Source organism: Podarcis vaucheri, assembly GCF_965113315.1.
Source record: "Podarcis vaucheri genome assembly, chromosome: 15".
In the NCBI taxonomy this organism is placed as follows: Eukaryota; Metazoa; Chordata; class Lepidosauria; order Squamata; family Lacertidae; genus Podarcis; species Podarcis vaucheri.
The window spans coordinates 12,113,219-12,137,504 of record NC_138753.1 but is presented as its reverse complement, the minus strand read 5'-3'; the positions used below and the strand labels follow the sequence as shown (position 1 = coordinate 12,137,504).

The 24,286-nt window shown below is 45.9% G+C and overlaps 1 protein-coding gene across 3 annotated transcripts; it reads left to right on the top strand.

Moving 5' to 3' along the window:
- Nucleotides 1-69: 69 nt before the first annotated feature.
- On the top strand, nucleotides 70-24,284 carry LAT2 (linker for activation of T cells family member 2). 3 transcript variants are annotated; one of them, XM_082201316.1, is made up of 13 exons: nucleotides 70-1,281; nucleotides 6,891-7,003; nucleotides 7,466-7,508; nucleotides 10,109-10,152; nucleotides 11,601-11,649; nucleotides 12,487-12,524; nucleotides 14,633-14,671; nucleotides 15,342-15,372; nucleotides 17,122-17,180; nucleotides 17,389-17,445; nucleotides 18,695-18,763; nucleotides 19,782-19,833; nucleotides 22,614-24,284. In XM_082201316.1, the coding sequence occupies exons 2-13, from the start codon at nucleotides 6,916-6,918 to the stop codon at nucleotides 22,624-22,626; spliced, it is 582 nt and encodes a 193-aa protein (XP_082057442.1). In that variant the 5' UTR covers nucleotides 70-1,281; nucleotides 6,891-6,915; the 3' UTR covers nucleotides 22,627-24,284. The 3 variants fall into 3 exon arrangements, with proteins under 3 accessions (XP_082057442.1, XP_082057443.1, XP_082057441.1); XM_082201317.1 differs by lacking the exon at nucleotides 70-1,281 and adding an exon at nucleotides 4,215-4,351 and having other exon boundaries at nucleotides 19,785-19,833; XM_082201315.1 differs by lacking the exon at nucleotides 70-1,281 and adding an exon at nucleotides 4,215-4,351.
- The last annotated feature ends 2 nt before the right edge of the window (nucleotides 24,285-24,286 follow it).

Genomic DNA, 24,286 nt, shown 5'->3' with positions numbered 1-24,286 from the left:
TTGCTCAGATCTGGGGAGGGTAAAATTTTCATCCCCTGCAGAGCGCTGGGCTGGGTGGAAAGGTTTAATTTTATCCACCTCGCCATTTATTTTTGTTGGTTTTTTTGCCTCCACTGCAAAAATGAATAGGAAGTGAGAATTTTGCATGGAGTGCTGTTCATGCTGTTGGGATTGAGGCTAATGCTATTACTTATTAAATATGTATATCATCCTTCATCTGTAAATCTCAGGGTCGATCACAGCATAAAAATACAAGATAAAAACAATATTTTGAATATACTGGACCCCATTGTGTTTGTTTAAAAAAGGGCTATCTAAGGTATCTAACTGTTGGAGGTGCAATAGGGATAATGCTTCTCTAAAACATGCTTTTTCATTGTCCTATATTGAAAGGTTTTTGGCAGAAGGTAACTGAAACTATCAACACAACTATGGAACAACCGTAACATTTACAGAGCAAAATGTCCTCTTGAATTGTATACCCAGCACATGGAACCTTACAAAAGGACAATGCGAGTGGACTTTCTGTGCCCTTACCCACAGCAAAAAGACTGATACTGATGAATTGGAAAAATAAAAATGTGGCTCCCTTCTACGATTGGATTGAAGACTTGTACAAACTTGCAACATGTAAGCGCAGATTTGCCATGGACAAATTCAATGATGTTTGGAATCCTTACAAATACTGTAATAGATTAAGATCTGGTGAAGTACAATAACAACCTTGTAAAATACACAGTTTTGGGTTTTCCCCCCTCCCCCTTTTATTTCCCCTTCCACACGGGCTCTGATTTTCTTTATCTCTCTTTTATTTACGTCTCACCATGCTTAGTGCACATATAATTAAGTACTTTTGGAACTTTAAAGAAAGATGTTAAGAAAACCAACACAAAATACATAATAAAAACCTAAACCCCCAATAACAATAGCAGTGCCTCCCTGGAATGCTCTAGGTCCTGGACCCCATCATTTTACCACAGGATGTTCTTATTTGGTTTTCCACCCTTAGTGTTTACTCCATTTATGAAAAGCATACAACCACCTGTTATTGAATGGCTTTTATCACAAATGGCCCTGAAGCCAACTTTTGTCAAGTGCAATTCAACACCTGAGTGGGATGATCTTTTAGGGTCTCTATCAGCTCTGGGGGGAACCTTGGTTTCACATTAAATGTTTCCTTCTGTTCAGAGGGGTGTCGTGGTTTGGCACCATCGCACAGCAGCTTCCTGTTTCAAGGTGGGCCTAGCAACGCGCAATGTAAAAAAGTTGTAGGGCCCAACGGTGAGATGTGTTTAAAAAACGCATTCTCAGAAAACATCTGAGACTTTCTCCCTGGAATCTTAGGCCTGTCCTGTATCTCCCTTTTATCACGTCAGATCCATCTCCATATTGTCTGATCTGACTGACAGCAGCTCTCCTGGTTCTCTGATCAGCCTTAGCTAGAGAGGCTGAGGATCAAACCTGAAATTTTCTGCATTCAAAGCCATGTGCTCTCTCAACCACTGAGTTACAGCTACTGTGTTGTATGGCAAAAGTGGCACATTGCGAATTGATGGGCCTCTACTGTGGTGGCACCCTCCCATTGAAACTTCTTCCCTTTACATATCAGATGGTTGTCTTCTCTATTGCCCTTTTGGTGCCTATCAAGCATCCTTTTCTGTGGAGATCTTTATCCCTGTCACCTGTCTTGCATTTGAAATTAGTTTTTGTGTACGTTTCATTTTTGAACATTTTTATTGTCAAATCAGCTTCTTGGAAAGAGATTTGTTGGTGAAATGAAACACAGTGGTACCTCGGGTTACAGATGCTTCAGGTTACAGATGCTTCAGGTTACAGACTCCGCTAACCCAGAAATAATACCTCAGGTTAAGAACTTTGCTTCAGGATAAGAACAGAAATTGTGCGGCGGCAGCAGAAGGCCCCATTAGCTAAAGTGGTACCTCAGGCTAAGAACAGTTTCAGGTTAAGAACGGACCTCCAGAAAGAATTAAGTACTTAACCTGAGGTACCACTGCATAGTGGTACCTTGGTTTAAGAACAGCTTAGTTTATGAACAACTTGGATTAAGAACACTGCAAACCCGGAAGTAGGTGTTTTGGTTTGTGAACTTTGTCTTGGAATCAGAACATGGTCCGTTTCCTGTTGAGTGTGTCCCATTTGTAAACTGAGTCCCCCGCTGCTATGGGAAAGCATGCCTTGGTTTAAGAATGCTTTGGTTTAAGAACGGACTTCCAGAACGGATGAAGTTCGTAAACCAAGGTACCACTGTAATTTTTTTTTTTTAATGGGTTGATCAAGGGTCTGGAAACCAAGCCTAGTTGCAGAGTGTTGGGTATATTTGTTTAGCCTCGGAAAGAGGAGGCTGAGAGGAGATACAGTCGCCATCTTCAAGTATCTGAAAGGCTGTTCTGTGGAAGATGGAGCAAGCTTGTTTTTCTCCTGGACCAACGAATTCAAATGGCAAGAAAGGAGAATCCGCCTGAGCATCAGGAAGATTCTGATGGTAAGAGCTCTTCAACAGTGGAATGAACTGCCTCGGAAGATGGTGGGGTCTCCTTCCTTGGAGGTTTTTAAGCAGAGGTTGCGTGGCCATCTGCCGGGGAGTTTTTTAGCTGTGATTTCTGCACTGCAGGAGGTTTGACCCTCAGGTTCGCTTTCAACTCTACAGTTCTATGATTCTCGGTCATTCAAAACCACGAGGAGTGGAAAGTTGCTTTATTTTTAGGGGAGGGGCTTGTGGCTCAGTGCACGCTCTGCATGGAAAGGTCTCAGATTCAATTTCCAGAAAGGGCTAGGGAAGATCATAGAATGGTAGAGTTGGAAGGGACCTTGAGGATCAGCCCAAGCCCCTGTGATGCAGGAATTATGCAGCTGATCCATACGAGGATTGAACCTGCAACCTTGATGCTATCAGCACCATAATCATCATAATTTATTATTTGTGCCCCGCCCATCTGGCTGGGTTTATCCAGCCACTCTGGTGGCTTCCAACAAAGACAAAAAATACACTAAAATGTCACACATTAAAAACTTCCCTAAACAGGGCTGCCTTCAGATGTCTTCTGAATGTCAGGTAGTTGTTTATCTCTTTGACATCTGGTGGGAGGGTGTTCCACAGGGCGGGCGCCACTACCAAGAAGGCCCTCTGCCTGGTTCCCTGTAGCTTTGCTTCTCGCAATGAGGGAACCGCCAGAAGGCCCTCGGTGCTAGACCTCAGCGTCCAGGCAGAATGATGGGGATGGAGACGCTCCTTCAGGACTACTGGGCCGAGGCCGTTTAGGGCTTTAAAGGTCAGCACCAACACTTTGAATTGTGCTCGGAAACACTGGGAGCCAATGTAGGTCTTTCAAGACCGGTGTTATGTGGTCTCAGCGGCCGCCCCCAGTCACCAGTCTATCTGCCGCATTCTGGATTAGTTGTAGTTTCCGGGTCACCTTCAAAGGTAGCCCCATGTAGAGCGCAGTGCAGTAGTCCAAGCGGGAGATAACTAGAGCATGCATCACTCTGGCAAGACAGTCTGCGGGCAGGTAGGGTCTTAGCGCCTGCGTACCAGATGGAGCTGGTAGACAGCTGCCCTGGACACAGAATTAACCTGCACCTCCATGGACAGCTGTGAGTCCAAAATGACCCCCAGGCTGCGCACCTGGTCCTTCAGGGGCACAGTTACCCCATTCAGGACCAGGCAGTCTTCCACACCCACCTGCCTCCTGTCCCCCCGAAACAGTACTTCTGTCTTGTCAGGAGTCAACCTCAATCCATTAGCCGCCATCCATCCTCCACCCGCTTCCAGGCACTCACACAGGACCTTCACCGCCTTCACTGGTTCCGATTTGAAAGAGAGGTAGACCTGGGTATCATCTGCATATTGATGGACACCCAGTCCAAACCCCGAACCATGCTCTAATGAACTGAGCTATCCAGGTTGACTTGCCCAAAACCCCGTAGAGCCACTACCAATTATTGTGGGCAGCACTGAGCTAGCTGACCCCGGTGGTCTGCCTCTCTTGTGAAGGCAGCTTCTGATATTCCTCCAAGTCAACTTGTAGGATTTAAGCCAGCCTTTTCCCAGGTTTGGCTGAGCGGTTGACCTGAATGTGACGCACAGGCGTTCCAGCCCACGACTCTGCTTTTGGTCTTGTGGTTTGATGAGAGGGCCGCGTCCGAGCCCGGCTGCCGGATGCTGGGTTCGGTGACTCACGCAGGGGAACAGGAAGCGAGAGGTCTGCTCACCGTCTCTGTGAGCGAGTGACCACATTGAGGTCAGCTCTTTCTGCAGAAACGAGCGAGCGAGGGGAGATGGCCGGAGGGGAAAGGATCAGCTGCAGCTCCTGAGAACAACTGGAGCCAGAAGGTAGGGCTGCCTTCAGGTGCCTTCTCGCTTTTGCGCCTCCTTCCTCAACTCCAGACACTTCACTTCTGGGTTCTCGGAGAAATGGGGGAATCTTTTGGGCGAAAGACTAATTTAGGGGTATTAATTTGTCTGTCCAGGCAGTCACCCGCTAAGACCTTATTTCATTCCGCTGCATGAATAGCTTCTAGGATGGTCGCCAGGTTCTGTGTACAGATCTGTAGGCGCAGACCATCTCCCGACTCAAACTAGTTCGTTAAGAAAATCCCCAAACTCGGTTCCATGGGTGACTCTGGGTCAGCTCCCTGTGGTAGTTTATCTTAAAGTTTTAAGTGTCTATACGCTTATTGCATTTATAAATTTTAAATTTATTGTTGTACATTGTTTTAATTGTTTGTTTTCCTTCTGTGACTGTACCCCCAAGTGTGTTATAAGCTGGTCTCCAACCGTAATAAATTATCTATATCTATCTATCTATCTATCTATCTATCTATCTATCTATCTATCCACCTATCTATCTAGCTATCATCTATCTATCTATCTTAGGTTCTCGCCCTTGCTCTCTCCTTCTATCCCATTAATGTCTCTCTCTCTACCGCCAGCCTACAATATCCTTGAATTTCTCTCCTTCTTTCCTTGTGAAAACTGAACTTAGATGTGAGGCTATCCGTTAGGCAGTTAAAATCGAAAAATGTGCCACCATGCTGAGCCTTTATTCGTTACAAGGTGGAAATCGCAACAAAAAGGTGCCATATAATGGCGCACACCCTTTCCTCCTACCACGAGGGCTCCTCTTCTGGCTTGTGTCCAATAACCAGGCCATTCCCTCTCCCGGGACACTATTGGCTGACCTCCACCAACCTGGCGCCCTTGGACGTTTTGCGCTACAATTCCCACCAGCTTCTGGCTTTATTTAAGGTGTATGTACTCTGGCTGGATTTAGGCATGAAGGAGCTGTAGCAAAAGTCACTCAGGAAAGGTGGATTCTGAAGAAGGGGATGGATGGAGGTCAGGGATGCAGCGTTGCTCAGGTAAATTAGGAGACAATTCCAGGTGAGCAGCAGAGGAGAGAGAGAGAGGAAGAGATGTTGGAGTTAGTCTGCAAACCACGCCAGTGGTTACATCTCCAGGAGACAGTAACTGCTTCTCCCGTTTTTTTATTTTATTCAACTGTTGAAACCTATTAGTCTTTTCTTGTACTGGTGGGGTTAGGGAGGATTGGGGCTGAGGGAAGGACTGGCTGCAGACTCAGCAGCAGAGCAGACCCCAGTATCTCCAGTCAGGCCTGAGAACATCTTCCATCTGAAATCCAGGAAAGCTGTTGCCAGTCAGCTTAGATGACACTAGCTCCTAGTGGTGCAGCCATAAAACTGCTAGCACACTTGCAAAGTGAAGCAAGGTCCGGTATGGTTTTAAATTGGATGGGAGACTGTGTGTTGACATTGCAGAGGGTTGGACTAGACGACCCAAATCTCTTGCAATTCCATTATTCTATTAACTAGAGGGATCCAGTGATCAGCATTCCATGAGGGCTGGCTGGCTCTCAATGTTTCCGGTCACCCCAGGCCTATGATTCTAGACTTTCCAATGGCAGCACGAGACGTTGTCTGAGCAACAGTCTCCAGCTTTTCCTCCTTGCTTGGTGAGCCAAGGCCTCGTGAGTTGCTTTGTTCCCTTCAAATATCCAAGCCGAGTTCGAATTGGGTGGGAAAGTGATGCATTTGGATAGCGTTTGACTCTGGGCGTGAAGGCCATGGGGGAGACCTCCCTCTTTAGGTAATCATTTGCATTGCAAAGGGTGGTTCCACACCCTACACTGAAAGCATAATTTAATGCACGTTTATAGCTTATGACTTCCCCCAGGGAATCCTGGGAACTGGCATTTACCCCTTCACAGTGTTAAAATTCCCAGTGTCTTTAACAGACTACAGCTCCCAGGATTCCTTGGGGGAACCCAAGAGTCAGAGGCAGGAGAAGGGAGAGAGAGGTCAGGCTGGTGGAGAGTCAAGGGCTTCCATACCTCCTCCTGCTGCTCCACTGTCTCCCAGGACCAGCAGAGGACTGAAGTGAGAGGAGCAGAGGATTACACACAGGCATAGTCCAGACCCTCCAAGTGTCCCTATTTTCCCAGGACATCCCTGATTTAGAGAAGCCATCCCAGGTTCTGTTTTGATTCCGGAATGTCCCGCTTTACCTTAGAATGTCCCTATTTTCATTGGAGAAATGTTGGAGGGTTTGGAGTTATCTGACCCCGATTCGTCTGAAGGCAATCCTGAATAGAGAAGGGTTAAAAAAAAAAGTTTAATGTTTTATTACGTTTTTATATATGTTGAAAGCCGGCCAGAGTGGCTGGGGCAACCCAGTAAGATGTGGGGGGGTATAAATAGAAAAAAAACATAATTATGGAATGGAAAGTCTCTATTTTCATTGGAGAAATGTTGGAGGGTATGGTAGTCTTTGCCTGCTTCCGTGCAGCTGGAGTGGGGGAGATACATGTGTTGTGGTTTGAGCTGCCCACCCACTTTGCTCTTGCATTTTCAAGGTTGTAGTTGCGGCAAAATCGAGCTATGAGCCAAGTGGAGCTGATTTGGGGCGCCTTCTCCTTGATGTTCTTAGGAGCCTTGGTCAGCATGTGCATGAAATGCCAACGGACAGGTAAGGCTTTCCTTTGAAACACGGATGTTTAGAGGCTTTCCCCTCTTTATATAAGTCCCCAACACATTGTGAAAAATGGGCCTCATCTATGGCCACAAAGAGAACGTTAAAGGTTTTGTTTGTGTGTGTAGTTGGACACAATTATTGGGAAATGGGGCAGTTGGAAAGCTGATAGTGTGCAGGATTAGACACCTTAAGCATATGTGTTGACGAAACCACTGTTGCTCAGCCTCAGTTTTGCCTATCTGTAAAATGGGCATGACGATACTGCCCCACCAACCACACTCTGCAAATGCACCTACCGCACACAACCTTAGAACGACCCTGATTTCCCCCTTTTCATCTTCTCTTGACAAATGATAACTTTTTGTTCTGGACCATGCTATGTTAGTTTCCCCCACTCCCACCTTTTGTATAATTTTAGCTCACAAATGTTTGTGTTTCTCTCTCTCCTCCTTGTAGGAGGGAGACAGGAGCAGACAGGCCTGGACAGTCAGAGGAATCAGTAAGTGGCTGATCACCATTGCATGTCTCATTCTCTTATTTCTCTCTGGGGCGTAAGCCAGGGCAGTGCGAACAGAGGTCCTGGGCTGCCCAGACGACAAGACGCCCCTCTCAGACTCGCTGATGTGGTCCAAAGGAAAGCAGAGCAATACGTTCGGCACCAATTTGGCTGCAGGAGTTGCCAGAAGTTGGCGTAGAAGATGCCATCCACTCCAAATTCACTCTTTAACCTTTTATTTTCCCAAAGATATCCCACAAGGCAACAGGTCCAGATTGTTCCTCAAGAAAGCCTTTCTCACAAATGAGCATAGCTGCAAGGCAGCACAGATTTTGGGCCAGAGTTTTCTACCCTGCCTTAGCTCTCCCAAGTCGGCATGTAAAAAAGTTTAATAAAATCAAACAGCTTACTAAAACCACCCCCAAGCTGAGGAACAGTAACAGTGCCCTCGGGGAAGCAGCAGATTAACCAAACACAGACTGCTTAAAGAGGTTTTATTACAAACCAGCGGCATATAAATTAAATATCGGAAATGTTTCGGATTTTTGTTGTTGTTGTGCTATGATGCAAGAGGGCTCCTCCAGATGGCAATAATTCAGTGACATTACAGAAGCATCCCAGAACAGCTAAGGAAGCAGGATGATGTCTGGAAGTTCCAGTACGACCCACAACTAATGTGCTATTATTGCATCAAGGACATCAGATGTCAAAGAAATAAACAACTATCTGACTTTCAGAAGACATCTGAAGGCAGCCCTGTTTAGGGAAGCTTTTAATATTTGATTAATTATTGTATTTTAATATTTTGTTGGAAGCCACCCAGAGTGGCTGGGGAAACCCAGCCAGAAGGTTGGGGTATAAAGGTAAAGGTAAAGGGACCCTTGACCATTAGGTCCAGTCGTGGCCGACTCTCGGGTTGTGGCGCTCATCTCGCTTTATTGGCTGAGGGAGCCGGCGTACAGCTTCCAGGTCATGTGGCCAGCATGACTAAGCCACTTCTGGCGAACCAGAGCAGCGCATGGAAACGCCGTTTACCTTCCCGCTGGAGTGGTACCTATTTATCTACTTGCACTTTGATGTGTTTTCAAACTGCTAGGTTGGCAGGAGAAGGGACCAAGCATCCCCATCGTGGGGATTCGAACCGCTGACCTTCTGATTGGCAGGTCCTAGGCTCTGTGGTTTAACTCACAGCACCACCCGCGGCCCTTTTGGGTGGGGTATTATTATTATTATTATTATTATTATTATTATTATTATTATTATTATTATTATTATTATTTTGCAGCAAAACACCAATCTGAAGGAGTCCCAAAGCAGTGCCATAAATTCTGTGTGGAAGCGAATTGGTAGGCAATGTAAACAGCACAGAATTGGTGCAATGTGTGCTTTGAGTTCCAACATTAGTGTTCCATATCCTGCACTAGTTGGCATTTTCAAACAGTCTCCAGGGGCAGCCCCACAGAGGGCGCATTGCAGCAGTCTACTCCGTAACTGAGGTCGGCTCTGCTTTCTCTCATTCAGGGATGGGGAAGCCTGTGGCCTTACTATCGGACTCCAGCTCATGTGGCCAATGGCCAGGGATGGGCAAACTGGTGTCTTGAAAGCCATAGCTGGCATGCTGCCTAATTTCATATTGGTTGGGGTGGAGAGAGTTGGGTGGCAGAGAGAGAAGGGGTGAGCTGCTCACTTTTGGCTTGTCCCTGGCCACTGCTGGCTCTCTCGGTTTCTCCTTTTTTTCCAAACTTAACCATTTCTCCAAATTTCTGCAGCAATTTGCGATCTTTTCTTTAAAACACCTTCATGAAAAGTCTTCATAATTTTGTTATGAATTTTTCCTAACGAATACGCCTTTGCAAGCAGTTTCTCCTAATGTGGCACATTTTTTATGTTATTTCCAATAATATGCTAATTGCTAAGCACATTTCCCCCTAATATTATGTGTAGACATTTGTGAGAGAACTGCATTTGCAAAATTTGGATAAGTAGGAATTTCAAAGGATGGCTGTGTTTCAATTCTCATAGAAGCATCAAATTGTTGAGTTGGAAGGCATCCCAAGGGTGATTTGCAATGCAGGAATAATCATATTTTTCTGAAAGTGTGAATTTGATAGATTTGCCCTTAAAAATGAACTGAACTGAATTTCTCCCACATTTTTTTTAATATGATTTTTATTAAATTTTCTGTTTTACAATTTCAGATAAACATTTTATATACTTAAGATATCAATGACTACCCTTCTTCTCTTTCCATGGTTCATTTTGCATATCTTATATCCCTGCATATTTTACAAAAACTATATGAATCGGTTTTCCATTATTGCATCCATCAAAAATCATTTACGCTGTCAAATTTATCTTAAAGCTGCCAGCATTTTCAGCTGTACTCTGTTATTTTCCATATATTCAATAAACGTTTTCCAGTCTTCTTTAAACGTATGTTCTTCTTGTTCTCTTATTCTATATGTTAAGTCTGCAAGTTGTGCATATTTTGTCAACTTTAAATTGAATTTCTCCCACATCTTTGCACATAATGTAGCGAATGCAGTCCTTGGCAGCAAAATGTTGAAAACTAAACACCAAAGATTCTCCCCGTATCTTTTCAGTTATGGAGAGCAGCAGAGGTTTGAGGCGGTCCGCTCCCATTCGAGTAAGTGTGTTCTTCCCCCCCCCCCCCGTTTTTGTTTTTTGTTTTATTCAATATTTTCTTGGTTTTCAAACCTATGTGCAATGTGTCTCTCTCACTTTCTTTTCAAGTAACATTTGTTACAGATCAGTTTCATTTATGAGACATTAGGAAGAAAAGGGGGGGAAGTTGGAGGGGGGAAAGGTGAGTGGGGGTGGGGTCAGGTGGCAATGTTTCTATTTTACTTAATATATGTGGGGTTTTGTGTCAGCGTCGCTTGTGTAGGTTCTCTGCTATTTCTTTGGTGGTGAGAGAGGTGTAAGTGTGTTCTTTTGAGTTAACTCCCACTGTTTGCTATGGCCAAAGTGGATCCATATAGGTGATTGTGCGTTGCACCTGATATGAGGTCTTTGGAAACCATGTTCCGTTTTGAAGGATGATGCAGTTAGCCAGCTTAGCCCAGGATTAGAGAGTTTACCATCGGGTGGTTGTCTCCACTTCTCCGTCTGTGATGGAGAGAAGTCCAAAATCAGCAGCAGAAGCTGAAGCAGGAGAGTAGAAGGAGGGAGGCCGAGAAGCGGAGATGAGTTGGGCTGGTGAAGAGTCATGAGTTTCTCCCGCTCCTGCTGCGACAAGCTCCTCATCTCTCAAGGGTTTGTTCCAAGCATTTGAAGACTGTGCCTGCGTACAGCCACGCCCTCCTCCGCCCTTTTCATGCCTCTTCTGGTTCTAGGATGCAAGGGCGGAATGAAGCTGGTCACAGCAGGAGGGGGAGACACCTGTGATTAGTGCCGAATTTACGTATAAGCTAAGCAAGCTATAGCTTAGGGCCCCACTCCCTTGGGGACCCCCCAAAAAATTAAAGGAAAAAAAACCTGGATGTACATTTCCAAAATATAAGGTAAGTTCAACAATTACTTTGATAAAATACATATTTTGTTATGTGCAAATGGCTTTAGATACCTGTTAGGTCCATAAATTACCACATAGCATATATTCAACACAAAAAAGAGGCAATTTGTTGTTGACAGTGGTCAGCTGGACATATAAAGGGCCCTGTTACCTTCAGTAGCTTAGGGCCTCATCAAACCTAAATCTGGCCCTGCCTGTGATTCTTCACCAGCCTGACTCATCTCTGCCTCTTGGTCCATCTCTGATTCTGCACTGCTCTCTGCCACAGACTCTCTCCGCTCACGAAGCCCTGTTACCTCTTAAGCTTCTGACACCTCCTCTTCCCAGTCTTCTCCCTCTTCTCTCCTGTCCCACCACCATTCCCCGGGCTCTGAGCCTTCTTCCCCTGGGGAATTCCCAGCTGGTTCCTTTCACCATCCCTCTGCATCCAACCAGTCCCAGGCATCACCTCCTTCTTTTGGCGGTAGCAGAAACGGCATTGATGTAGTTAGTAGCATTTGAATCTTTCCCCTCCAAAGGCGTGACTACTTGTTGTCTCTGTCTCTCCTCTCTGATTTCAGTGTCAAGACATGACTGTCCAAAAATCCCATGTGACATGCCAGGACGAAGGTACGTCGGGCTGCTTTGGCAGCCTTTGAAGGAGACCGTCCTCCATCAGCCTGATGCATTTATTTCATTTTTACCCCAGTGGGCGCTTAGGGTATTGAATATGGTTCTCTCCTCCCCCCTCCCCCCCATTTAGAATATGGTTACCAGACGCCCCCGTTTCCCGGGGACAGTCCCCAGATTTACAAATCTGTCCCCGGACAAAATCCGTCCCCAGAATGTCCCCGGATTTCATTTAATGTCCCTGGATTTATATTTTAAGTGTTGTAGATTTATTAGTAGGGAATGAATGCTGTATGATTAGTTCAGCGGCACAAGACACATCATATGGGGACTTCCAGCGAGGCAAAATGGCGGGGGAGCCACGGCAGCGAGCAGCTCCTGAAGCCAGCCAGAGCCAACTGCACTACCAGGCTGGCTCCAGGCTGCTGAGACTGCTGCTGCCACTGCCAAGGGGGAACCGGGGCTGCCTGGCACGTCAACTGGGAGAACCGCTGAACCCCCCGCAACCCAAATCGAGCTGGGAGCAAGAGCACCCAGCCACCCGGCCAACTGCCCACAGAAGAGAAGATATTACTTCTTTTTTAAAAAACAAAAACTTTTTAATAACTTTTTTCCTCTTTTTTTAAAAAAAGTGTCCCCGGATTCTTTGAAAAAAATCTAGTAACCTTAATTTAGAAACCAGGTACCACTGCTGAAAAGGTCCTGTGTCCAGTTACCATCTGCCTGGCCAAGCACTCAGTCTAAGCAATTGGGTAGGCTTGGGCCACACCACGATCTAGCATTCCTTGCTTTCTCGCATTCTTCCTCTGTTTCTAAATATGTCCCTCTATATTTTAGCGCAAGAAGCAAACATCCGCCCCTTCCAAGTCACCTTCGTAAGTATTCTTACTCATTTAACAGGACCTGAAAAGGCCCCATGAGCCAGACTAAACTCAGGCATAGGCTTCAATATTCTCTCGCTGGAACTGATGGGGATTTTAAAGTGTGTAAGTCCGATAGCGTCGTGTCCATGATGCTGGCTTGTTTCTGTGAAACAGGCCACATGAAAAGCCTGTTTTTGTGACCTCTGCACCAGACATTTAAAGCAGTATCACACCACTTTGGGCAGGCATGGCTTCTCCCAAAGAATCCTGGGAACTGTGGTTCGCAAAGGGTGAGGAGGAAAAACTGGTTAAACGATACAGTGGTACCTCGGGTTACAGACGCTTCAGGTTACAGACTCTGCTAACCCATAAATAGTGCTTTTCAGGTTAATAACTTTGCTTCAGGATGAGAACAGAAATTGTGCTCTGGCGGTGCGGCGGCAGCAGCAGGAGGCCCCATTAGCTAAAGTGGTGCTTCAGGTTAAGAACACTTTCAGGTTAAGAACGGACTTCCGGAACAAATTAAGTACTTAACCTGAGGTACCACTGTATAGAGAAGCCCCAGGAGGAGTGGCTGAAACCAGCATCCACATCACTTGAATGCAAGCATGTACGCAACTCAGCTAAGATACTGAGGGTAGTAGCATTGGGCAATGCTACTTCTGGAAGCAAGCAGTGGTTTTCATTGCAAATCAATACAGAATATACATCAAAATTGAGGATTATGTTCAGGAATATTCATCATAGACCTTGAATGTTGCCTGAAGCAAAGCTCCAGGGGCAATGAGCTTGTGGCTCTCCAAATAATAATAATAATTATTTCCCCAGCCACACTAGGCGGCTCCCAACAGAATATCAAAAATAGAATCAAACATTAAAAACTTTCCTAAATAGGGCTGATGTTGCTAGACCGCAATTCCCACCATCCCTGAATATTGGGCAAGATGCCTGATGGGAGATGGAGTTGGTTAGAACATGGTGCCGATAACCCCAAGGTTGCAGGTTTGATCCCCAGAAGAGACAGCTACATATTCCTGCTACGGCCAAGGCACAGTCTGACCCCCTCTCTCCTTCTGTAATCTTCATAGAACCCCATGGTTGCCATTGATTTGATTCTGAATTGATTATAGAATGTATTTTAATTAATTGACTGTGCAGTTTTATGTACACTCTGCTATTTTTACCTGTTGTTAGCCGCTCCGAGCCCGGCTTTGCCCAGGGAGGGCGGGATACAAATAATAATAATAATTATGATGATTATGATTATTACAGGGTGCTGGACTAGATTTTCCACTGGGTCCTTTCCGATTCTATGATCCTAACATCTGGAAGGCCACAGGTTTCCCAGGCCTGTACTGGGGAGACCTCACAGAGCAGCCTCTGAAGAGAGCGACCCATGGCTGGCAGATATTTCTGGGGTCAGAGAGGGAACACTTCCCTCCCCAACTCGTTCTCCACGATACCCTCAGGAGGGTGGCGGCGTTGTAGCCTTTTGAATTTAGCTTGTTGGGGAAGTGAGGGGGAACAAAACTCTTTTTTGATTTCTCATTATAGATTTGTAGAGTTGGAAGGGTCCCTGAGAGTCATCTAATCCAACAGTCTTCAGTGCAGGAATGTCAACACACCAATAATGCCCATCTAATTTGAAACCATCCCTGCCCCTGCTTATTGCTTTGCAAATGTCCAAGCAGTTTTAGTGCTTGACAAGCTCCACTCAAACTCGAAATCACTCAACAGCCTGTTGATCCAGATTTTGTTTAAAAAAAAGGTATGGGAGGAAGAAAGACCCACAGATCTCACTGACTTTGGGGATTAATGTTCAGAATTGAATAGAACTTTTGCACTTTCCATATTTTGCCTTTCTTTCTTTTCTTTTAGTATTGAAGTACCCAAGTGGATCTCAAAGGATAAACAAAATGTTGACAAATGCACGCATTCGCATAAAATACATTTGTCAATACATTGTGCCAGAACAATGTGTGTTTAAATAGTATTCATATCATGTAGATTTAAAAATAAATGTTGAAATGGGGCGAGATGGAATTATGAATGAACACGTGCCAAACACAGGCAGAAACAGGCAGAACTTCATCACACCCAGTCATGGTTTTTCTTTTCAGAAGCCTGCCCTGAGCCCAGGTATCAAAATATTGAAAAAGGTAAATGCGCTACTTCAGCATATCGAAGGTAAAGGAAACGGATGATGTGATTTGAGCACTGACTGGTGCTGGGTGAATTTCAGAGGGCTAGAGGGGATCCAGCCCCCTTCGGCCACTGTTTCCAAGAGACTACAAGAGGCCAAGATTTGTCCAAAACTGGGGTGTGTACAATCAGAAGATGGAATACCCATGAAGGGTATCCCTTTTCCCATAAATGGTGCTCTGTTGTTTCTTTCATGAGTCAACATTACCATACCCGTCAAATGTCCCTATTTCCCCTGAACATGCACAGAATTACAGAAGCTATCCCAGCTTCTGATTTCATCCGAGAGTGTCCCGTTTTCCCCCTTCCAGCGCCGCTGCCACTGAACATAGGAGGAGAATGAGCCAGGATTGTCCTGAAGCAGAATCCTTCTGCGCAAGAGAAGCATGGCCCCAACTCTCTCACTGCCCTGCCCTGTCCCCTCTCCCTTGCCAAGAGCAAAGCCATCTTGTTTCCTCACCCTGTGCGCAAGGGCTTGTTGGATGAACTCATCTCTCCATTCTCTGCCATAAACTTTGGTCCCAGCACCACTGGGATTTGGAGGGGAAACCTCAGCACAGTCTTCTGAATTTTATCTTGATGGTGTGCATGGCCTTTAAACTAACGGTCACTCAATTGTACTTTCAGTGCTGCAGATGGAGCAAGATCCTGCATATGTGTAAGTCCAGGATTGCAGTAGTCTTTGGGGGCAGGAGGGTGTGTGTGTTTTGCTTATTTTGAAACTCTCCTGATCTCTTAGGTACAGCGGACTCTGTTTTCCCCCCTACGTGGGCCACGTGAAATCTTGGCCATAGCCAATACCCTCTTATAATAAATTCCACAAATGCCTCTGCGCTCGACATAGCTCAGTTGGTGATGATGATAATGATGATGATAATAATAATATTATAATAATATTTTTTTATTTATACCCTGCCCTTCCTGGTTCAAAAACCGGGCTCAGGGCAGCTAACAACAAATTTGAAACACTTATTTATAAAAGCAGCATAAAATACAGTATAAAAACACGAATACCAATAAAAATCAAAAATCAATTAGATAATCCCCAGGGCTAGCTGGCTGAATTGGTCCTACTTGGGCCAGCGAGGAGCCCAGGGGAGAATTAGCTGTGGGCTCTCAGAGCGGGTGATCTTCATAAAAGGGGAGGGGGAGGGAAGAGAAGGGAAATAAAAGATCAGGCTGAATTCAAATTAAAGGTTAGAGCATGGCACTGATAATGCCAAGGTTGCTGCCCTATGGGGCAGCCGCATATACCTGCATTTCAGGGGGTTGGACTGGATGATCCTCAGGTACCCCTTCCAACTCTTCCACGTCTATGATTCTATGGTTCACAGTCTAAATTCAGTAGTACCATAAGGGTACACAATGAAAAGTATAATGTCGCTGCAGCGTAACGTTTAAAAAAACAAATTGACCCAAATTAGCAGTTCCTTTAATGTACATCAATATAGAAGGGAGCATAAAGCTCTGGTAAAAAATATCCAGTAGCTTCACACCCAAAACTAGCCCCTAAATTGCCCTACATGAATATTTATCAGACTGTTCCCACAATCTTTTTGTGCCCCCTATGAGGTCTTCTGGAAGCGGCTCCCTTCGGAAGGCTTCTAGGGTCAGAAAACTGTATTTCTTTGGCCCAGACAGTCTCAAAACGCTTGGCGTTGTCACTGGGGTGGAAAGCATTTCAGCTATGGCCTCTTCCAATGCCTCCTGCCTCTCACAACACCGCCATCTTGGATGGCTTTACAAGAGGAATAGACAAATTCATGGAGATGAAGGCTACAAGTGGCTGCTAGCCAGGATTGTTCTGTTCTGCCTCCACAGTTGGAGGCACCATTGCTTCTGAATACCAGCAGCTGGAAACTGCAGAAGAGGAGAGGGCTCTTGGGCAACTGGTTGGCCACTGTGAGAACAGGATGCCGGCCTCTTCTTACGTTCTTCTTAGCACTTCACCTCAGAAAACAGGCACAATAATGCAGGAGTGTAGGCCATCCTTACTGGTCTCACATGCCCCCAAGTTTCAGCTGGCCTGTACCAGGGACCAAGCCTTTAGTATGCCAGGACAGTGCCCTGTGGAACTCCTGGCCAATAGAAGTTCACCAGGAGCCACCCTTGCTCGCTTTTCTAAAAACTGTATTATTCTGACAGGCCTTTCAAGCCTAAGATTATTTCCCAACCGGCTCTTGCAGGTGTGCCTGACGGCTTTATTGTAATACTGTGTTTTTAGTCTTTTTGTGGCATTTCATGTGGAGGTGCCAGTGATAAATAAATGTTGGAGCTGCGTAGCAAATGCTTCCGGGGCAAGTCACAGTGCCTTTTCGGTAGCCAAAATATGGAGCTTTGGGTGGAAATCCTTCTCTCTGACTCCATAAGGATTTCCTGCCCCCCTCCCTCTTCTTCCCTCTTCTAGCAAACCAATCGCTGCAGATATTTATTACAACTGTGGGAATTTCCTAAGGCAATCCAGTGGTAAGTGGACGAGACAAGAATACACAGGTGAAGGGGGTGCAGTTTGGATACGTGGAGGGTCCTGGAGATACCGTGCTCAGCGCACCCAGGGGCTGGGTCCGGGGACACACGACCACATCCCTCCTCCTATATGCATTCAGCCAAGCACCTAATCGATACTAGGCTTCTTTTTTATGCTATGTTGATTCTCAAATATTTCCTCTTTCAGATGAAGATACCTACTCTTATCAAAACGTGGCTGGCCCATCAAGAAGCAGTGGGCTTGGTAAATTCTATTTACTAGGGTGTTTATCTCTCCACTTTCTAAACACCAGGCATAATTTCATCAGCCCAGCCTTGTTAATAAGGATTATAACTTGTTGTCCTAAATGGGGTAACTGTGCCCCCGAAGGAACAGGTGCGCAGCCTGGGAGTCATTTTGGACTCACAGCTGTCCATGGAGGCGCAGGTCAATTCTGTGTCCAGGGCAGCTGTTTACCAGCTCCAGCTGGTACGTAGGCTGAGACCCTACCTGCCCGCGGACTGTCTCGCCAGAGTGGTGCATGCTCTAGTTATCTCTTGCTTGGACTACTGCAATGCACTCTACGTGGGGCTACCTTTGAAGGTGACCCGGAAACTACAACTAATCCAGAATGCGGCAGCTAGACTGGTGACTGGAAGTGGCCGCTGAGACCACATAACACCGGTCTTGAAAGACCTACACTGGCTCCCAGTACGTTTCCGAGCACAATTCAAAGTGTTGGTGCTGAGCTTTAAAGCCCTAAACGGCCTCGGCCCAGTAGACCTGAAGGAGCGTCTCCATCCCCATTGTTCTGCCTGGATGCTGAGGGCCTTTTGGCGGTTCCCTCACAAGCGAACCACATGACCTTGCCCACCAGCACACACTCCATTCTCCTTCCTCTCCCAGTTTTACACACGTACCCCTGTAATAACCAGCTAGCACTGGATAGTTGTGGTGGGGAATGTGGGCCACTGAGCATCCTCAGCCCTCGTTGGGCTGCTCTTTGGGTTTCCATGGGGTCGAGTCTGCTGAGACATCCCTCCAGAATGTGAGTGGTGCCATTTTGGCTACATAAGGAATGGCACTCAGAGCCATTAAATACAGAGGAGTCTATGATGGGGTCGAGAGAAAAGAAGTTTGGAAGTAAGCCTGCGAACAAACAATGCAATTGTTTCAATGCAATTGTTTCAGAGCAGCCATTGCTTCTTTCCCCCAGAATCCTAGTTGCCTAACCGGTTACCTATAGGTCCTGGATGAGATTTGCTCAGCTGGCAACCTTCATCTTGTTTGACATTTTAAGTCCTTGCAGTTGTTTGTTTGTTTGTTTGCTTGCTTGTTTCTTTTTACAATTGTAAGTTTCCTGCTTGGCAGGGGGTTGGACTCGATGGCCCTTGTGGTCTCTTCCAACTCTATGATTCTATGATTCTAAGTTGCTTCGAGACATTTTATGTAGTAATAATAATCAAATAATTTCAGCTCCCTCCCCTGACTGGATTCTTTTTCCTTTCTGTAGTCTTGGCAGATGTGGATGTCTATGAAAACAGCACGACGATCCAGATATGGAAGCACTCGCAGATCGCAGGTGAACTATGGGCTGCAAATTCTCTTAGAAATCATCTACAATCTCAGTTCTTTGATGACATGATGCATGTCATGTGTGACTTGGCTAACTTTCTTGAGCTATCTGCTCTGCATATAAAGCATTTTCCTGCTTTCTAGCTATGGAACGGATTGTATTGATCTACCAGCCCGTAAAAGTAAGCCCTGATAGCAAAAGCCAGAGTTTTGTTTTTCCCCTTCTGAAAGATGAACTAAATTTGCATCTGTGCATTTAAATTAGTACATGCAAATTTTAGGCAAATTTGTGTCTGTGCCCTGAGTCCTTGGCGATGCCTCTTCCCTCTTCCTTCCACACAAGTGCAAGTTCAGAAGCTTCCACTTCGGGCTAACCATGGTTTCATGTTGTGTAGACCCAACCATGGTTAGCATTTATTATCTGTTTCAAACATGCCAAAGCTGGCTTATTTAAACCACTTTTGTTAGTGTTAGCCCTCATTTCGGGTCTGGGCAACATGACAAGTTGGGGTTAACTAAAAGTTTCTGAATTTCTTCTCATTGCTGTATGGCCTGTTTGCATTGTACAATGGTACCTCGGTACTTAATGGTACTTAATTCGTTCTGGAGGTCTGTTCTTGACCTGAAACTGTTCTTAACCTGAGGTACCACTATAGCTAATGGGGCCTCCTGCTGCCGCCACACGATTTCTGTTCTCATCCTGAAGCAAAGTTCTTAACCTGAGGTATTATTTCTGGGTTAGCGGAGTCTGTAACCTGAAACATCTGTAACTTGAGGTACCACTGGACTGAACTACGGTTTAGCTTGATGGTTGAAGTCAGCTATTGCATCTATAGGACTCAAATATCTGGGAAGTTTTCCTAGGATGAACACAATAAACTGCCCAAGACCACTTTACTTCAGCAGAATGAAGTTGTGGTAGATCATGCCCCTAGCTAATTAGTGCATGATTGGGAGGGAGACATGTGGAGATTTTTACATCAAAAATGTATTGGACCAACCCTGGAATGTTTTTCTCAAACCAGAAGACTCTGACGACGATGAATCACATTACATCAATTCACATCCAAACTGCAGGTAATTTATATGTGTGTGTCTGCTTTTTTCTCCCTGCCTCTGGCAGACGAGTGTAAAGCAAGCTTCCACAAGCTGCTCCCCTCCAGATGTTTTAAACTATGGCTTTCATCAGCCCCAGCCAGCACATGTGGTCTCAGGCTAGTGGGAGTTGTGGTCCAAAACATTTGGAGAGGAAGTCTGCACGCAGTCACTGTCTGCTTGAGAACTTTCGATGGCTTCTCCCTCAGCTCACTTTGTTCAATGGTTCAGTGTTAAGAGCATATAGTTATACCCCTAAGATCCCAGATGCAAAACCTGCCTAATATAGAGTGTGGCAAGGGGACTCCTTGCAGTTAGAAATCTAGTATACCAAGGACAGAGCTTCAAGCCCTGTCCTTTGCCTGCTGTGATTTTTTTAGTTGCAGGGAGGGTTTTTTTTGTTAGTGTGAGCATTAAAAAAAATTTGCTATCCATCCCGTATAGTCTGAAGTGGTCCAGTACCTTCTGTCACCTCATACCTCTTGCATGAGTGAACTGGACAGCTGGCAGCAAGATTAGGATAATAATAATAATAATAATAATAATAATAATAATAATAATAATAATAATAAATTTATTATTTATACCCCACCCATCTGGCTGGGTTTCCCCAGCCACTCTGGACGGCTCCCAATTGAATATTAAAAACACAACACAGCATTAAACATTAAAACTTCCCTAAACAGGGCTGCCTTCAGGTGTCTTTTAAGAGTAGGATAGTTGCTTATTTCCTTGACATCTGAAGGGAGGGCGTTCCACAGGGCGGGTGCCACTACCGAAAAGGCCCTGGTTCCCTGTAGCTTTGCTTCTCGCAGTGAGGGAATCGCCAGAAGGCCCTCGGTACAGGACCTCAGGGTCCGGGCTGAATGATGGGGGTGGAGATGCTCCTTCAGGTATACAGCACCGAGGAAAGACCTTCAGCTCAGATGTCGGGAGAGCTATATAGAAAGCTGCCACCTATACTAAGTGGGCTGACTAGCTCCATAGATTATCCTGCCTAGCAGCAGTTAAGAGTTTCTCCCACCTGGAGATGCCACTGGGAACTGAACCTGGGACCTTTAGCATCAAAAGCAGCTGCTTTACCACTGAGCCAGGGCTCTTCCCCTTTCTGTTCTGCTGTCAGACTAGACCACAGGTTGGCAATCTGCAGCTGCTACTGGCCCTCCATCTCCTTTGATGCCTCCCCTATGTTCCGCAAAAGAAAATGGAAGAAAATGGTGATGGTTGAATAAGGGAGAGAAAAGGGGTGTTCACCACTTTCCTCCAAGTGAATGAGGCCTTCAGCTCCGAAAAGGTTGCCCAACCCTGTGTAAACAAGACTAGGCTGGAGTGACTTGAGCTTCTCGCATCCTTCTTCTCAAACTTTTTTTGAGCTCTGAGCCAATCCTTTAGTTCAGTTCTTTCACAGCCTCCCACGTTTTGGGGTGGGGAGACCCAAAAGGGAGAAAAGAAATGGGAAAAGCCTCAAACCTAGGAAAACCTGGGGATGCCCCATAAAGGTAAAGGTAAAGGTACCCCTGCCCGAACGGGCCAGTCTTGACAGACTGTGGGGTTTGTGCGCCCATCTCACATCTATTGGCCGGGGGCCAGCGCTGTCCGGGGACACTTCCGGGTCACGTGGCCAGCGTGACATCGCTGCTCTGGCGAGCCAGAGCCGCACACGGAATGCCGTTTACCTTCCCGCTGGTAAGCGGTACCTATTTATCTACTTGCCCCCGGGGGTGCTTTCGAACTGCTAGGTGGGCAGGCGCTGGGACCGAGCAGCGGGAGCGCACCCCGCCGCGGGGATTCGAACCGCCGACCTTTCGATCGGCAAGCCCTAGGCGTTGAGGCTTTAGCCCACAGCGCCACCCGCGTCCCACGGGGATGCCCCATACAACCGGCCAAATCCAGATGCACAGAACTTGGAAGGGATGGAGATGATAACATGTCAGGCAAGAGCTCGGGATTGCAGTTGTTTGCAAGCAGAGCATGTGGCGGTGAGGAAGGCTAATGCCATTTTTGAGTTCCTAGAGCCATGGTTTCCAAGTCAGAATAGGTAGTAATTTTACTGCAATAGAAGAAGAGCTTGGCTTTGATATCCCGCTTTATCACTGCCCGAAGGAGTCTCAAAGCGGCTAACATTCTCCTTTCCCTTCCTCCCCCACAACAAGCACTCTGTGAGGTGAGTGGGGCTGAGAGACTTCAGAGAAGTGTGACTGGCCCAAGGTCACCCAGCAGCTGCAGGTGGAGGAGCGGGGACAAGAATCCGGTTCCCCACTCTTAACCACTACACCTCTTCTGGAGCACTGTGTCCTGTTTGGGGGCCCATACTTTTGAGAGTACAGATCAATTACAACAGGTTCAGGACAGGGCAATGGAGGGAAAGGTCTGACCAGGAAAGGTTGGAGGAATTGCCTGGAGAAGAATACTGAGCGAAGATGACTGCAAAGTTGCAATATCTGAATGGTTTCCATATTGGTGAAGGTTGGTCTCTGCTGCTGCCCTGGAGGGCAGGACTAGATTTAGTTAAGTTGCCCGCAGGAAGAATGAGTGGGGTGGGTCACTTGCAACAGAAGCAGCATCTTGACTGCAAGAAAAGTTCAACAATGGGACAAAATGAGCCAAAAGGGATGGAGGATCTCTTGGTTATTGGATGTCTTGAAGCACATGCTGGATGGCCATCTATTAGAGATGCATCAAATGGGGGATTTGACTTAAAGATCCCCTAAAACTCACCAAGATGGTAGAGTCCTCTTATCTATCCACCCTCTTCTCTTTAGGTTTCCTGCCTAAGAGCTGGCGAAGAGAGCTTCGGCAGTCGTTCATTCTACAGTCCAGGGAACCTGGCCACTTGCAGCTGGTTCCTGCCTTGCAGTTCAACTTCAAGCAAATTTAGTGACGTGCACCTCACCAAGGCAGGCCACTCTCCAAAAAGAGTCAACTGGAAAGTGCGTGCGTGTGTTAAGGGGGAGAGAGATTGTTCATAAATGAAGTATGAGCAAATGGCAATCTACATTTCGTTTTCTTGCTTTATTTGTTCTGTCTGTTAGCCAGAGCAAAGTCTATTGTATTCTAAGCAGTTTAGAAAATAAAAGAAGCAAGCGACCCCTGTGTATAATTCACAACAAGAGATTTAACCGTTCTGCTGGGGTGGGGAATGTGTCCCAACAACATCTGGGAAGTTGTCACTCCAGAGTAGTGCCATTTACAGTGTAATTTTGAAAGCCCCCCAGAGTGGGGGAGCCTTATGTGGGCGCTGCAATGGTTGAATAATTGGGAGTGAAATTATTGCCCTTCTGCCTAGTAACAGATCCCGATAAATCTTTATTCCCTCGGCCAATACAAGGCATGGACAACCATTAGCTTCTGATTGGTGAAAATACGGTTTCAGGCCCTAGTTCTTCAAGTAGGGATAAAAAATAATTATTCTGAGTGTTGTATCTGCACAGACTGGTAGCACAGTTCTGTAGTTCATCCTGTGACAATATCTTCGCTTTCCTCCGGTGAGTTAATTCTAGCTGCGTTTGTTTTAGCTTGCAATGCAAGTACAACATTTATCGTTTAGCAGAAGAACGAGTGGGTGGATCTCTTGTGAAAGAAATAGAGAGACTTCGGCTTAGTGTGGTCTATATCTTTTCCGAGGCCCCTGTGGTCTACAAAGTGCACGTTCAGCAGTTATAGGGTAAGAGGATAGGTCTTCTTATGGCTCAGTTAAGCAACAAGATGAAGATAGTAGAAGCTGTTCTCCCAATGGAGGGCTGTAGGAAGTAGAGTCAACTGAGGACTGCAACTGGGACTTGTGTTTTTTACCTTATCCATGAATGGTCCAGAGCAGACAAAGATGGGGGGAACCTCTGAGTCAATGAGCTTAACTGCCATGCAATTCCCCCCCCCCCCCCCATTGAACCACTGGCTTGTATTCAATGCAAAGGATCTTCCCTCTGCAGGCACGGGTCAAACTGTTCCAACAAAGGAAAAATGTTCCTTTGGGGCATCTGATTTCACTGTGGTATCACCTGATTAACAGCTAGCTGTATCCTGTTCTCCACGATCCAGATGTGACCAGCAAGGCTGCAGTCAAGTTTGCTGACAATATCAAATTGCTTGGGGGTGTTTAAAACAACAACAACAACAAAAGGATTATGTCAGCAGGTCTACATCTGTTCCCAGGAGCAATGTTAAGATATTCCTTCAACTAGTAAAGATCAGCAGATGCTTCAACTGCACTGAATGCTTTTTTAAAAGGGCATAGAAGGTTAACTGAGCAAACATCTTTCATGAGAAGATAGATGTGCTACCCAGGTCCTTAAAAACGGTATCATCATCGGCCTCCACAGTCACTGTGTTCATGGAAGACAATCTTACTCGGCTATGAGTGATCACCAAAGAAGAAGACATCATTATTATACTTGTATATCACCCTTCAGCCACAGATCTCAGAGCAGTACAGGTG

Coding starts and splice junctions, on each gene's coding strand:
- LAT2 (XM_082201316.1), top strand. CDS start 6,916: ATGAGCCAAGTGGAGCTGATTTGGGGCGCCTTCTCCTTGATGTTCTTA. Junction 17,446..18,694: donor ATCAAGAAGCAGTGGGCTTG/GTAAATTCTATT, acceptor TCCTTTCTGTAG/TCTTGGCAGATGTGGATGTC. Junction 18,764..19,781: donor GAAGCACTCGCAGATCGCAG/GTGAACTATGGG, acceptor TTCTCAAACCAG/AAGACTCTGACGACGATGAA.